Source organism: Amblyomma maculatum, unplaced genomic scaffold, assembly GCF_055883805.1.
Source record: "Amblyomma maculatum isolate TAMU_Amacu unplaced genomic scaffold, ASM5588380v1 scaffold_70, whole genome shotgun sequence".
In the NCBI taxonomy this organism is placed as follows: Eukaryota; Metazoa; Arthropoda; class Arachnida; order Ixodida; family Ixodidae; genus Amblyomma; species Amblyomma maculatum.
The window spans coordinates 58,147-74,053 of record NW_028146795.1 but is presented as its reverse complement, the minus strand read 5'-3'; the positions used below and the strand labels follow the sequence as shown (position 1 = coordinate 74,053).

The 15,907-nt window shown below is 47.0% G+C and overlaps 1 protein-coding gene across 1 annotated transcript; it reads right to left on the bottom strand.

Annotated features, from left to right (window-relative positions):
- Positions 1-246: 246 nt before the first annotated feature.
- LOC146170689 (lateral signaling target protein 2 homolog) lies at positions 247-5,014 on the bottom strand. Its single transcript, XM_084586847.1, has 2 exons — positions 3,241-5,014; positions 247-293 (listed from the first exon to the last, which is right to left on the bottom strand). Exons 1-2 carry the CDS (start codon positions 4,925-4,927, stop codon positions 247-249), a joined length of 1,734 nt encoding a protein of 577 aa, XP_084442973.1. The 5' UTR covers positions 4,928-5,014.
- Between the last annotated feature and the right edge of the window lie 10,893 nt (positions 5,015-15,907).

Genomic DNA, 15,907 nt, shown 5'->3' with positions numbered 1-15,907 from the left:
TGACAGTGGCTTGCGAGATGCCGAGGGAATCGGTCGTCCCTACCATTTTCTGTACAGTTTTCTTCGTGTAGCCAATTATACGATTTGTCAAGTTTCACCACAGTTTTGTTCTGTGGCCAATACCCCAACGCATAGACGGCAATGACCAAAACGAGACTTGTGTCTTGTCACTGCTATGTGGCACCAAATACCATTTTGTTCAGATTATAGCGTCGGTCAATCCAATAGCACCATGCATCAACGCACTCAGAATTGTGAAGTGCCCGAGGTGACTTGTACGCTGCGCCGCATTGCTGCACAAAAAAGTTTATTTTCCAGCTTAAAACAAAGTATTTCCAACAAAGTATATCTAGTTAGAAGGAGGTATATTGGACTATGAGCAGAGTAATATTTTTAGGTGGTAAACCAGTGCGTGCATCCTGCAACCAATGTTTATGGAAATAGCTGGTTGTCGCGAATTTTGTATCTTGTTCTGCAAACAAAAATGCAGATCACGAGAGCGATTTTGGTTTTCTTCGAAGACAGCATCGTGATAATTATTGAACACAATTTAATAAGCCACAATAAGACCACTGCTTCTGAAATCAATCCGAGAAATAACGCCATTTTTTGAGATAGTGACAAAAGTTTTCATTTCTGCATTAAGCTGAAGCGTGAAGGAACATGGGAATATGTAGGAAAATACGTATATCCAGTAATGTGATCAATTTAAGTGTTAAACAATTGTGATCATTGCATTCGCACCAAGCCTTATATTTTCAACACCCGCCTTAAGATGCATTTTCTTCCTCGAGAAATATTCGACAGAATACGAATATTTATACCAATTACCAGGAACGCTTTTTTATATGGAAAGTCTGAGATAGTGCCGTGCTGAAATAGTCCGTACACCTGGGATGTTTGAGACGGAATGACCGAACTGAAACGATGTAAAAGCAGCTGGAGTACTTAAACTCTAGCACAAATTCAGTTGTCAGTGAACGTTCAACAAACGAAACCGATAAACCGATCATAGCATGATTATGCGACATTCAGAAGGCAACCTTTTCATTTCCGAGAAGGACGACGTCGCCTCAAGGGAAGTTGATCGAACGAACAACCGTGCTCACACGAATGGTGTTTTTTTTTCTCGAACGCTTTTGCTGTACCCATAAGGCACTTCGCTCCGCGTCGTCTGTTTGGGCAACGACCAAATGCGCTGTGCGTGCTTTCTACACATATGACGTGCAAAACGTGCTAAATAACGCAGGGAGACTCTCTAGGTTGCCATTATAGTTTCTTATCATTATCAAGGGCCCCCTCTCCTCAAGAAAAAAAAAACAAAAAACAAGAAGAAACGAAAAACAAAAACAAAATGGCAGTTACTCGCACATGCCACCAAACTCTCGGCCCGTATATATGGCGCTTAACACGTACATCGTCATGGCTGAACAATAAACTTATTTATCATTCCAACCACGCTTCATGGTGGAAAAGAAATACAGAAATACTATTCAGAAGGAGCGGTTCCTATGAGTGGGAATCGAAAGAGGAAAAAAATATCAGCGGGCTTGTCAACGCCAGACAAGTTTGTTGCGTTACCAGAAACTAACGGGATTGGGGAGAGAGCGAAATGTTCTGGTCATGACAAAATGGGAAACATTATCCTTTCAAGCTACTGCAGGAGTTCCATATTACTGGCAGATGTGTACATGCCTTTCGTTAGTAGAGCGGCCGGCCACACTAGTGCTTTGCAAGAGAGTGGGGAAGGGAGAGATAGTCAGGATGGGATCGTACCAAAGCCACCTCTTGGTGGCTTTGCTTGTAACCGCGCAGCGCGCCCAGGAGATAGCCGTCGCAATTCAGGGCTTCACTATTGTACCGGGGTTCGCTTGCTCCCTCCCTCTATCCTGCCCCTTTGTAGCTCTCAGGCGCCATCGCCTCAAGATCCGAGGGGTAAAAGCAGAAAGAAGAGATGTGTCGTCCGTGAGGCCCAGTCGGAGGAAAAGAAAAAAAAGAAAAACGTTGCAGAGTGGATGGGGAGGCTGCTTATTTTTTTAGACCAAGCGCTTGTGGCTGCTGCTGCACGGCGGCGCTGCCTCCTCCATTCCCTTCCCAGCTTGTAGAGACGCTACAAAACCTGTGACCGCTTCGTATGCCTTTAATTCTTTAATTTCTCCCTTCGTTAATTTTCTTTTACATTGCTTCGTGCATAGTTTAGTTCTTTTGCGCCTCTACATGTTAGATGTACTCCAGTTTGTGCTTGCCACTTATTTTGTGAATAGCAGAGCTGTGAAATGTCGCTGACGTACGGAGTACAGCAGCGGCGGGAAACCATCGCCATTATCGGACTCAGTGAACGCCGTCATCTTAGACCGTGAGTATATATTCTTGCAGCATCGTGATAATTTGGCTATACGGGGCTCTGTATAATCTCCTACCAATACCAAATGTTCCGTTTTTGTATCATGCTGGAAAACTCTGCGCATAGCAGGACTTTCAAGGACTAGTCGAATTTTCGTCAGGGTGACATACAAGGGAGTGCGTGGACTTATTTTGCTGGCTGCAATATTGTGGAAGAAGGCCAGGCCGAGACGGCAAGGTCGAGACGGCAAAGCAAGGGATGCCGTGTCTGGCGTTTTACTCCGATGACAAAGCCCAGGCGCGCGCCTGAGCCGGCGCCGCGGGACGATGATGATGGTATGTACAAATGGAAGAGGAAGATCATGGAATGAATAAATTAAAGAACATCCACGGAAGGCTCACACAATCTGCCCGGGGGGTCGGAAGCGGCCAGCCTGGCCGCTCCTAACTAAGCGATGCATCGCGGTGCACAAACGGTTTCAAGCGAGACACATGAACAATTTCAGTTCCACGGTGGCGTCGATCAGCTGGGGTATCAACAGGCGTCACTTTGTAATTCACTGGGGAAGTTTGGCTTATGACCTCATAGGGACCTATGTAGCGGTGGTGGAATTTGTCACTAAGGCCAGGGGTGCGCAACGGTGTATAAAGCAGTACTTCGTCGCCAGGACGGAAAGAGACCACTCGATGTGTAGAATCATAGCGAGTCTTGCGGTCTTCCTGGCACGCTGCCGTGTTGAGGCGGGCAAGATGATGGCATCGGGCCACACGAGATAAAAAATGGGTAGGTACTGATGTGGAGTAGTCGGGCGTAGAGAAGAAGGAAGCGTCGAGAATTGTAGTGGGAGGACGGCCATAAACGAGGAAAAATGGAGAATAACCGGTAGTCCGCTGTACTGCTGTGGTAGAATACTGTTGTGGTGGTGGTGTGCCTGTGAATAAGGTCATCGCTGCTCTTGAACCGAGAACGAGCCTCGTTGCGAAATGCAATCTCCACAGCTTGTATAGCCAGTGCTATTTCTTCATCATCATGGCAATCAGAGTTGTAGGAACTGGTGTCTGTGCTTTGGTAACTCATGCATTCCCATTCGGCACTGGAAAGGCTTGACAGGCTTTTGCAACTTGAGCATGGGGACGGCAGGGAGTGTTCCTCATTCCGCAGCCGTCGAATTTGTGGCACTACTGGCATTCGATCAGACACACTGGGTGCCTTGGAAGGCCTGCTCAAGCAGGGACTCTGTTTTGGCTGTTGTTGCTGCTCCAGAGATGCACCTGCCGATGGCCCCGCCTGCAGGGTGTCACCGAACAGAGGCCACCAGCTTTCCGACAGCACACTGTCGTCCGAATCGTAGCTCTCACTATCACTGTCACCTGCACTTGCTTGATTGTGCAGAGGAGACAAAGTGGCATTCTGTGATGGACTTTGTGAGGTTGCCACAACTTTCTGAGCCAATGGACTACAGCACTTGACAGCTGGGAGCTCCTTGGACTCCAGACCAAGGCTGCGGATGCGCTTTTGGAATTGCAAGATGGGCTCGCTCTCCGAGGGTGCCGCAAAATTGTGGTTGTAGAAGTCTTCAATAAACTGTTTACAGCTGTTGTAGTTCCGGTAAAAAAGGTTGATGTAAACATCAGAGTCCAGTGCTGCATAATCGTCTGCACCAAATGAGCACTGCTCAGAGGTGACAGATGCTTTAGGTTCTTCTAGTTGGCACAACGTTTTTTCTAGGAGCCAAAGCTCTTCTCTTGACAAAGTCCACAGCAACTCACGGATTTTGCATAGAAGACTGTAGAATGACCGAAATAACTCCGAAAGGCTTGAGGAATCCTTGTCAACATTCAAGGGACCATCAGGAAACAGAAGCAGCCCAGCAACAATGGCTAGCCTTGGAATGGTGAACATGAGTGCTGGGTCATAAGTATCCACCATCTCCTGGGTCACAAGCTTTACCTTGATTGCTCTTTGCAATGTCTCAGAAAATAGCACCACAACTTGTTGCTGCAAGTGGTACTCCTTGGCAGACTTCACAGGTACCATAGCACTCACATAGCTCAATTCAAATTCAGCAAAAAGTCTATCAAATGTCTTCAGTGCTTCTTTCAGCTTCTCGGGATACTCATGTGGATTGCGAAGGCACTGTTCACGTAAAAGGCAACGAACATTGTCCAAAGACCTTGTGAGCGCCCTTGCCAATGGCCGCATCTGCGAGCTTTCCACTTCCCTGTTCATGATGTTTGAGCCCGCAGCCAGACACTCAGCTCCAAACCAGAGAAGGCCAGACATATTTTCTTGCAGCACATCATCAGGAAACTTGGCACGGAAATCTCTGTCTGCCCGAGCATCAGGGATGGCTTCATTCATAATATCATGGCAAATCCCCAAGACCCTGTCTTGACAGACACGAAGCTGGTTAATCAGGGCAGAGCATCTATCCGGATCCTTTTGACCATCAAAGCTGTCCAATTCAGTGGCCACAAGGTTAAGCTCTTGATCAGCCCAATAGAACTGTGCTAGTGCTGAATTATCTTCCTTCTTTGGTCGGTAGAACCATTTCCTCAGGGAGTTCATCGTGAGGCTCGACATGCTTTGTTGATTCTCCTTTACTCAGTCCGACAGTGTTCTGGAAATCATAATAGCTATTAACACAGCCGACAGCAACCACGAAACCGAGTCCAGTGTCTGGCGTTTTACTCCGATGACAAAGCCCAGGCGCGCGCCTGAGCCGGCGCCGCGGGACGATGATGATGGTATGTACAAATGGAAGAGGAAGATCATGGAATGAATAAATTAAAGAACATCCACGGAAGGCTCACAATATGGACAATATTTGCACTGAAAATTGAGCAGCCGTGAAATACAGGGCGGTTTTTTGTTTTAACATGTACATACACTGTTTTGAGAACTGTCTGTGCTATCTGTGCAAGCCGATTTTACAGTGGGGTGGACATTATGTGCGCGATACCGCTTGATCATTAGGCTCTAATTTAGTCATAATGAATTCCCATTTAGTAAGAAAATTATATTGCATTGAAAACCGGAATCAGGGCAAGTGAGCCCCGTTTTAAAATGTTCTCAACGACCCCTAGATTCTTTCCCCTCCCTCCGAGCAAGCCTCTTCTTGATTCCCCCACAAGCACGCGTCTTCACGTGCTGTACCGGGCCGATTTCACTATTGGGCAGCCGCTGTTCAGAGGAGGAAGAAAATAATAAACCAAACAAAAAGGAACACACGCCGTGTTTGTACTGCGCCGCCCGTGTCACTGCAAAGTAAACAATGCGCATTGACGGCCGGTGTGGGGCGACCATACCGTCCGAGACATATCGTTCGCGAAGCGCTCTGACATGGCGCGCACTTTTGGCCGAATTTAGACTTGACTTCAGGTACTCCCGTTTGGCATTTACAGCTCTTTGTGCCTCACGTGCCGTATACAAGAAGTGCACGACATTGCCATTGCAGAATTGTTGAACCCGAAGCGAAGTCTACGAAGAAATGAAATTTTTTTATAAACTATTCAATGTCCTAGGTGAATACCAAAACATCATTTGGGAGTAGACAACAGCAACTGAGATCAGATGTAAGTGGTTCTCTAGTGAACAATATGCATAAATAGGTGGTTGAATAGTTACAGTAATGGAGTGTTGTGTCAAAATTCTTTGCGGCTGTGACTGCAATATATATTACTCTTATTGCTCTGAGTTTTAAGCTCTGGCATTGGCAACCATAGATCCAAACAACTGACTAGCAGTGACCAATTATTTACAGCTGTTGATGAAAAGGCAGGCCATCATCCTATTATTGCAGGCATATAAGCGCCTTTTTGTACGTCTGTTTCTTGCAAGCAAAACCTAATTTCGTTCCCTATTCCTAGGGACGCTGGACTACTTGCAACACCTACTGTTTAGTCACTTATTCACGGTACAAAAAGGGTGAAATGTGCATGTATTTATAGGACAGCCACTCTTTCCATTAACAGCTGCGAATAATATGCCCCAGTTGCTCGGTTCCTTGGATGGGGAATAGTCAATGGGGATATCTGAGATGCCGAGCAATTGCCGTGATATTTTAGCAACCACTGCAGTTAACAAAAACGGTAACGCTGCCCCACTGTAACTGCTGCATTCACCTCATAGTGGGCCTCAATTTTATTGCCTATTCATATAGATTCTGAACCTCTTCCTACTAGCTTTGTTCCATTAACAACTTTCATTGCTTCAATTCCTATCTGTCCACCACTTTCTTGTCGCTCTTAGTGTGATCATTTCATTTCATTGCCCACATTTTTTTATCGCTTGTGAATGATTTCTTCTAAACATACAACCCTTTCTTTTCCTTTTAGATGCGCATCTGGAGTAGCTTTCACGAAGAAATGGATCGATTGAGTTGAATCACTTGTGACCTGTGTCCAGAAGACATGTGTTCTGTGGTTTCAAGGGGAATTAAAGAAGAGGATAAGCACTCGAAATGCCTGCCTAAATATTTAAAGGGCACGAAAGCGAAATGCAGATCATGGTGAGTGTTTGATTTCTTGTCAGTTATCCCACATCGCTTGCTAAGTGATGTGACTATAGACAGAGCACCTTAGTGTAATTTTGTGGTATACTTGGTAAAAATTTTGTAAACACCAAATTTTTCCTTGTGTATTTTTGTTTTGTTTTTCAGTGACGTGCGCATTAGAATAGAACTCGGTCATACCCGCAAGGCGTTAGATGCGTGGATGACCTCATTAGTAGCGTTCTTATGTAAATATCGAATAATTGGTCAAATATAATAAAAGGTTGCAAATCGAATTTGTTTATTGTTAAGCGGAGTAATACACACGCTCTATATTGTAGTTTTAATTTGTCTATAATTAGTAACTGCTCTTTTTTTAAATTGTACTCTACTTTAGTATGCGTAGGTTATCTCATACTTTTATTTAACTGGTTCACAATTTGCAATCGAATTCCTTTTGTGACGTTTCAGCTACAAATAACGAATTACGGTTGTGACATTATAGGGGGCTTTAGGTATAGCATAAGGAGTGAAAAACTAATATATTCGATGATATTTGTATTCACTGCATTACATACTAGCCTATTTGAAAAGACTAAATGAAAATAAATGTGGAAGTGTTCGGATAAGAACGATAAGCGAAGTCCCACGACCATTTTTTGTTTTTAATTAGATTTTTATATGTGGTGGGATAATGATTCGGCACAAAGGAATGACTATTAGTTTTGCAAGATGCGGCGTAGTTTCCTCGGAAAAGAAATCGTATCCCTATTGAAAAAAGTCTGTATATAGGACCTATTCATATGGGGTTATTGGACATGGGAGTTGTGGGAGTTGAGGGAGTGGTAGGAGTAAAAGGAGTAGTAGGAGTCGCAGGCTATGTGCGTTGTCGAATGTGGTCAGCGCCCCTCGTTGTGGGGAAAATGAGGATGCAGGCTAAAAAGACGTTCAGGTAAATAAAAAAATCACGTAAATAAAAAAAAAATGAAAAAAAAAAAAACTTGCCGCACCAGGAATCGAACCATGATCTTACGGATTACACCGTATACCAGCCCAGCACGCTAACCACTACACAACGGCGGCAGATGGCTTGTACGCTTATATTCGTCATTTTCTATTGCGATTTTCTGTTTCGCACTTTGCATCTTTTTCTTACGTGCGGTCGTCCTTCGACGATTGCCCTGTAAACACGCTGAACCTTTTTCTTTTCTCTCAATACACATAGGCAATATCATCTGTCATTCAAACGTATCAGTGTTTTGCACGTACACCTAAGAATATGCGAATATGTTACGTACCGGCTATTTTTTCGCCGTGTTAGAGCGCATTTTTCTTTCTACTACAGAGATATCTCGTACGGATCCGCTTGTCATATACATGACCTTTTAACTTCCCATGCTGCCAGCGGAGCAGCGGCGGCGGTATTTTACTTCCCTTCGCTCCCTTTGAATATGCAAAACCTTAAATAAGCATCGCTGTTGATATGCAGCTATCAATGAATGGTTCGGTAGGCGGCGACGTGTGTTTTGAGTTATACTCGAACATACTTATGTTCATGTGGAAAGGCGAATTTATTCCCTGCACTTCCGTATTGCAGACTCGTCATCAGTTACAGATATGAACGTGCGTCATAAGGTCGGAAGACGTGCAGCGATTGTTGATTGTAATTACCGCATGCGCTCACAGCAGCGCATGCAGAAATCGAAATGTAAAACAAACTTTCATGTTCATTTCATTCAAATTTGAAAAAGGCTTTCTTGTTTTTAATTCTTGATTGAATTTAGCGGGGACACCGCATGCGTATATCAAACTTTGCCTTTTCAAACTTCCATAAACAAATCCTGATTAAGGAGCCCATCCAACTCCTGTATCATGGTACACAGGACCTATTCACAACTCCGATAACTCCTAATATATATCCCACATGTGATATAAAGGAGATAAAGGAGTCTGAAAAGGAGTAACAGGACCTATATGCATATCCTGCGCGTCCTCCTACTAGTCCTGAATGCGTCTTTATGGGTCCTTTATGCCCCATTTCGGCTCCTGCATACTCCCATATTATTTCATACAGGACCTATTAAAACCGCAAATAGGTTTTTTCAATAGGGATATCACTAGAGTTAGAAAACGTCGTTTTTGTCTTTTCAAAAAGTTGCAAGTTTGAAGACCTGCTGCTTGCGAACTACACTTTTCCATGCATTGTTTGTTACTATTTTTATTTTTATAAGAAATATTAAAAGCTTGTCTTGTTTATACTGTTAATTTAGTAAAAAAGTGCAAAACATTGCTTCATGAGCAGCGCGCTAAAAATACGGTCATTTTCAACCTTACATACTGGCATGATGTTTTGTGTTGCTTGCACTAAATCACTTTCCGTTTATTGCGCAGGTTATATATTTAATGCAGAATTTGGAGCTCGGGACCGCTAGGTGTGTTCGCCACAAATCCACCAAAACTCCACGGAAATTCGTGCGCCAAAGCGATTTGCTTATGATGGTATATTTAAAGTGCACATTACCAAACGGTCTTCAAAATATGGTTTTGTAGTTATTGCCAAAATCGAGAAATGGAACACTACAATTACGAAACTGGGTTGAATACTACTGAACCTCGCAGTAAAAAAGAAGGCAGGTTAGAGAAAACAATCAGCCTTCAGATGCGTTCTGCCATGAAATTTGCAGCAATAACACATTTATACCATTTTAAGCTGTATTCAAACCTTGCCAACAAAGGGAAAAAGACTTTACGAGCACTGAGAAGGTTTTGCTAATTACATAAAATATAATGTATTTAAATGCAGCATGTAGTTAAAACCTACTCCATAAGGTTGCCGTAAGCACATCTATAAAAGAAAAGCATGCGTTTTTATATTGATGTTGTTGCTTCACATAATGCAATGCTTTTAGTGAATTATATTACAATTTTACTCAGCATTGTTTCCAGAAATTTTGATAAAGATCGAAATTGTGGTTTTTTCTTAAATTGGAATCAGCTTTCCATCCTTTGCTATTTTGAAATTTTGGCCGATTTTAAAATAATCTGCAGAAAGAACAAACTGTACTGCTTGATTTCTATGACAATGTTTTTGTTTTTTTTTCAAGTGGCAAACACAATTATGTATGAAATTTAGTGTTGATCTCAGTGTTTGTTTGATGTGATCTTGTTCTGTTTCAAGTTTGATATCCACTCCTGTAATAGCCCGCCCAGGGCTGACAGTATGAATAAATGAAATGAAATGAAATGAAACAAATCTTGAGTTTCAAAGTTTCCAAGATTAGAGAACATAACCTGGATAGCAATGAGATATATTTTTAGTAGCTACATTTTATTGAATCGTGCCAAATGCAAGGTTGATTTTGGCAAATTTTTTGAGCAGCACTCAGTTTCATATTGCCGCAATATCATCGTACTGGCGCCGCCATGTGGCGAGCTTGGGAGACTGGCACGCGCTCGTCTTCTTCGCTCTCGGTGCTCGCCCGCCAGTTGGTTCCGTGCCTGATCTTGCCGGTGCTTTTACTTAATCCTAAGTAAACCTGCTGAACTAGTTTCACTGGCTTCTGTGACATTTTTGGTGGAGCTTCTGGGTAGATCCCATGTACGAAGAGCCTCTGGCTGCCCCCTACGCCAATCTACACACCGTGGACACGACACCTGTGCACAAGGCGAGCCGTCGCTTGAGAGGCTTAGCACCCGAGTGTGGTCCTCTTGTTTCCCCACCGCGAACCACGATGACTACAGCGGCAATTCAGACCACCACTCAGTTTCCCGTGAGTGCCCAGCAGCTGATCTGCCATACTCCACGTATGCCCATGCCGTTTCATGGCGACAAGTTCGAAGACGTTGAGGACTGGCTGACCAGCTACGACCGGGTCGCTGTGTTTAATGCGTGGGACGACGAGCGAAAATTGCAGAATGTTTATTTCGCACTAGAAGACGCCGCCAAGATGTGGTTCGAAAACCATGAGGCTGCCATTTCCACCTGGCAGGATTTCCGGCGGCAGCTGCTCGCAACATTCGGCAACGATGCAAGAAAAGAGATGGCCGAACTCGCTCTACAGTCCCGAGCACAGTGGCCTAATGAAAGCGTCGCCATGTTTGTGGAAGAAATGACTCGGCTTTTCAACCGGGCGGACCCGTCCATGTCGGAGGTAAAGAAGTTGCGCAAGGCGTCAAGGAGCAGCTGTTCGTTGGCCTTGTACGTGATCCTCCACGTACTGTTGCTGACTTTACGAGAGAAGCAACAAGCATCGAGCGTGCCTTGAATCAGCGATTTGTACATTTCGATCGCTCTGCGAACATTGCTGCTGTAGACTTCCGCTTGCCAATGGCCGGAAACGATAGGGAAGCCCTTCGCGAGCTTATCCGAAGCATCGTGCGCGAAGAGCTGCAAAAGCTGCCCTCTCTCGGACAACATCCACGTGTTGGGGGCATCTCGGATATTGTGCGCGAAGAGCTCCGTCAAGCAGTGCCATCAGTGCCATCAGTACCATCACCCCAGCCGCCTGCGCCACAGATCATGACGTACAGCGACGTGTTGCGTACCCCTGCGCCTGAACAATTGGCACCCAGCAACCCTGCTCCTACCGCACGTCCTCCACCGCAATATCCAGTTTCAACTGGTGTGCCTGAACCTCGACCACCCGTTCGCAAAGCACACGCGTGGCGCACGCCGAACAATCTGCCTTTGTGCTTCCACTGCGGCGAAGCCGGTCACGTTCTGCGCCACTGCCCGTACCGTCGGATGGGCTTGCGCGGATTTTCCCCGGATGCCCCTCGGCCGCGCTATGGCGAACGACCACGGGATATCGACCAATACCTCAGCGACCACGTCCCACCTGCGTCCCTCCAGCGACGCCAGTCCAGGTCACCACCGCCGAGACAGTTTTCCACCAGCCGCCGTTCTTTCCTCAGGCAGTCCCCAAGTCCGCACCGGGAAAACTGAAGACGGCGACCCTCGGGGGTAGGGCCGCCGTCGATGGACACTACGACCAACATCCTCCGACGCCCCCAATCGACGCACCGCACGACCAACGAGTCCGATGACCTCCCGACGATCACAGAAGCTTACCTTCGACGCCGTAATTCGACGCAACGAACGACCCGTCAGCCCGACGATCCCTGACACGCCGCACTTTGTCGACGGTGAGCTACATTCCGCCGAAATACCGATCGTCGTTGATAACCACAACACGACTGCCCTTGTAGATACCGGCGCTGATTTTTGCGTTATGAGTCATGGCCTTGCTACCATTCTGCGAAAAGTCCTGACTCCTTGGCACGGAGCCCAGATAAAGACAGCCGGAGGGCACGTGGTAACGCCGCTCGGAGTGTGCACCGCTCGCGTCGAGATTCACCACGTAACTTTCTCGTGCTGCTTTGTTGTGCTAGCAGAGTGCTCCAAGGACCTGATTTTCGGCCTTGATTTTCTTAGAGAAAACGAAGCAATCATCGACCTCCGTGACTTCATGGTGACGTTTTCCACTCACCGCGCAATTTCCGACGAGTACAGACAGCACAACGACGACTACACAGACAGGCCAGTTTTCCGAGTGTGCGACGACCATGTCACTCTACCTCCACGCACCAGCTTGTTTGTTACAGTGCAGTTGGACAACCCTCCCGCCTTGCAAGGCCTCGCGGAAACGAACGTGAATTTATTGTTGAGCCTACAAGTCTGCGTCGCTTGGGGGATCTTTGCCTTGAGAAATAAACGAACTGAACTGCCTTTAACGAACTTTAGTGCCGAATACCGCCACTTACCGCAAGGTACAGCTATCGCTTATTTTGACGAAGTCAGTGCGCCATCCGCCCATTGCGCCCTTTCGCTGGCCAACGAGAACCCTTCCGAGAGCACTGGACATACTGTTCAAACTGACGTGAACCAAGCTTTGTCTCTTACCCAGAAACGCCGCCTTCAAGCAATTCTGGACACTTACCGTGACTGCTTTGCCGTCACTTCCAAAGTGAAGCAGACGTCAGTAACCAAACATCGAATTATAGTTCATCCCACCGAGCGCCCTATCCGCCAACACCCCTACCGAGTATCGCCGAAAGAACGAGAGGCTATTCGGGCGCAAGTTGATGAAATGCTCCGCGATGATGTCATCCAGCCGTCCACAAGTCCATGGGCCTCACCAGTTGTGCTGGTCGCTAAAAAGGACGGAGCACTCAGATTCTGCGTCGACTATAGGAGGCTTAACAAAATTACGAAAAAGGACGTCTACCCATTGCCTCGAATCGATGACTCGTTCGACCGACTTCGCCACGCCCGATACTTTTCATCGCTCGATCTACGCAGCGGGTACTGGCAGATCGAAGTCGATGAACGTGATCGAGAGAAAACCGCATTCATTACTCCTGACGGACTGTACGAATTTAAGGTGCTTCCATTCGGTTTGTGTTCCGCTCCCGCAACCTTTCAAATAATGATGGACACTGTCCTAGCCGGCCTGAAATGGCAGACGTGCCTTGTCTACCTTGACGATGTTGTCATTTTCTCTGCGACTTACGAAGAGCACCTCAAACGATTGACGGCCGTGCTAAATGCCATCCGCGGGGCCGGACTCTTACTAAAACCAGAAAAATGCCACTTTGCATTCCAACAGCTCAAGTTCCTGGGTCACGTCGTGAGTGCTGAGGGAATTAGCCCTGATCCAGAGAAGACGGCTGCCGTAGCTGCTTTCCCGACCCCCACTGATAAAAGCTCCGTGCGTCGGTTTTTGGGCCTCTGTGCATATTACAGGAGATTTGTGCACGACTTCTCCCGAATAGCGGAACCATTGACTCGTCTAACAAAGGACGACCAGCCTTTCATCTGGGCCGACGAGCAGCAAAGGGCCTTCGAGGAGCTTCGCAAGCGCCTTCAAACAACGCCCGTACTTGGGCACTTCGACGAGGAGGCCGACACAGAATTGCATACCGACGCCAGTAACGTTGGCCTCGGTGCAGTTCTCGTTCAGTGGCAAGAAGGCGTTGAGCGGGTGATTGCTTACGCCAGCCGCACCCTGTCTCGTTCCGAAGCGAATTATTCTACTACCGAAAAGGAGTGCCTTGCAGTTGTGTGGGCGGTAACAAAATTTCAGCCGTATTTGTATGGTCGGCCGTTTAGAGTGGTAAGCGACCACCACTCACTCTGTTGGTTAGCGAACCTTAAAGATCCTTCAGGCAGGTTAGCCCGCTGGAGTCTCCGCTTACAGGAGTTCGACGTCACTATTGTGTACAAGTCCGGCAAGAAACACAGTGACGCTGACTGCCTATCCCGAAACCCTATCCCGTGCTCTTCAAGTGAAACAGATGACTCCGTCTTTCTCGGCGCTCTCTCGACGCCAGATCTCGCTCAACAGCAGCGAGACGACACCGAACTGCGGCCCCTCATCGATTACCTGGAAGGAACCGCCTCATCGCCTCCTCGCCTTTTCACGCGTGGCCTATCGTCATTCTGCTTGCGTGACGGCGTCCTCTACAAGAAAAACTACGCTTCCACAGACATTCAGTATCTGCTGGTTGTCCCAACGCCGCTCCGTACCGACGTTTTGCAGGCATGCCACGCTGAGCTTTCTGCCGGACATCTCGGTTTTTCGCGCACCTTGGCACGAGTACGACAAAAGTACTACTGGCCCAAGCTTGCCGCTATGGTTCAGCGCTATGTTAGGACGTGCCGTGATTGCCAACGTCGGAAGATACCACCTGTCAAGCCGGCCGGCATGCTGCACCCTATTGTTCCTCCGCGAGTACCTTTTCACCAAGTCGGTATGGACTTGCTCGGGCCATTTCCTACGTCATCATTAGGCAACAGGTACATTATAGTCGCCACAGATTATCTAACCCGCTATTGTGAGACGAAAGCTCTTCCCAGCGGCACGTCTACTGATATTGTGAACTTTTTCATCTTTAATCTGGTCCTTCGTCACGGTGCCCCTGCGATCGTTTTAACTGACAGAGGCACGGCATTTACTTCAGCTCTAACCCAGGAAGTGATGCGGCTCAGTGGCACTTGTCATCGCAGAACAACAGCTTACCACCCTCAGACGAATGGCCTTACTGAGCGACTCAATAAGACCATCGCCGATATGCTTTCTATGTACGTCAACGAAGATCATAAGAACTGGGACCAAATACTACCGTATGCAACATTTGCTTATAACACCGCCGTCCAGGAAACGACCCGCTTACACCGTTTCGTTTGGTGTACGGTCGCGAAGCTGCTACCATGCTGGATGCAATGCTACTGCCAGATGTTGCCCAACCATCGATTGCCGGTGCCGACCAATTCGTCCAGCATGCCGAGGCCGCTCGCCAGCTGGCTAGACTGAGAGTCCGGACACAGCAAGGTAAAGATGCTCGACGGTATAGCCTTCGTCACAGGGAGGTAATTTACAACCCTGGTCATCAGGTTTGGGTGTGGACACCTGTTCGCCAGCGGGGTCGCTCCGAGAAGCTTCTGCGCCGCTACTTCGGCCCGTACGAAGTACAACGCAAACTCAGCGACGTCACCTACGAAGTGACCCCGCAAGGAACTGTTCGCTCATCCCGACGGCAAGCACAATCGGAAGTCGTACATGTCGCCAGGATGAAGCCCTTCTACTCCCGCTAGGTCAAGCTACATGTGTTTTTTTTCTTTGCTTCCTTTAACTACTTGATGTGAACGCGCATCCCCGCCGACTACGGTTATCCTCGACCTCGCCTCTCGGCATCGGGACGATGCCTTTTCCACCGGGAGGGGCAATGCCGCAATTTCATCGTACTGGCGCCGCCATGTGGCGAGCTTGGGAGACTGGCACGCGCTCGTCTTCTTCGCTCTTGGTGCTCGCCCGCCAGTCGGTTCCGTGCCTGATCTTGCCGGTGCTTTTACTTAATCCTAAGTAAACCTGCTGAACTAGTTTCACTGGCTTCTGTGACAATATTTACTGCTATAATTTTAAACATTATAAAGCAGCACTTTTTTGTCTGCCATATTTCGGGGTGCTGAATAATCTTGAGAGAGAAATGAATGAAAATCGATGATTATCTTTTTAATTGGAATCAAATTTGCCCGCTTTTTTTCTGTTTTATAATTTTGATGTGTTGTG

Bases quoted from the DNA above. Each gene is read 5' to 3' on its own strand.
- LOC146170689 (XM_084586847.1), bottom strand. From the start codon at position 4,927: ATGTCGAGCCTCACGATGAACTCCCTGAGGAAATGGTTCTACCGACCA. The intron at 294-3,240 runs GTACAGCGGACT...TTTTTTGTGCAG, and splicing joins AACAGTATTCTACCACAGCA to CAATGCGGCGCAGCGTACAA.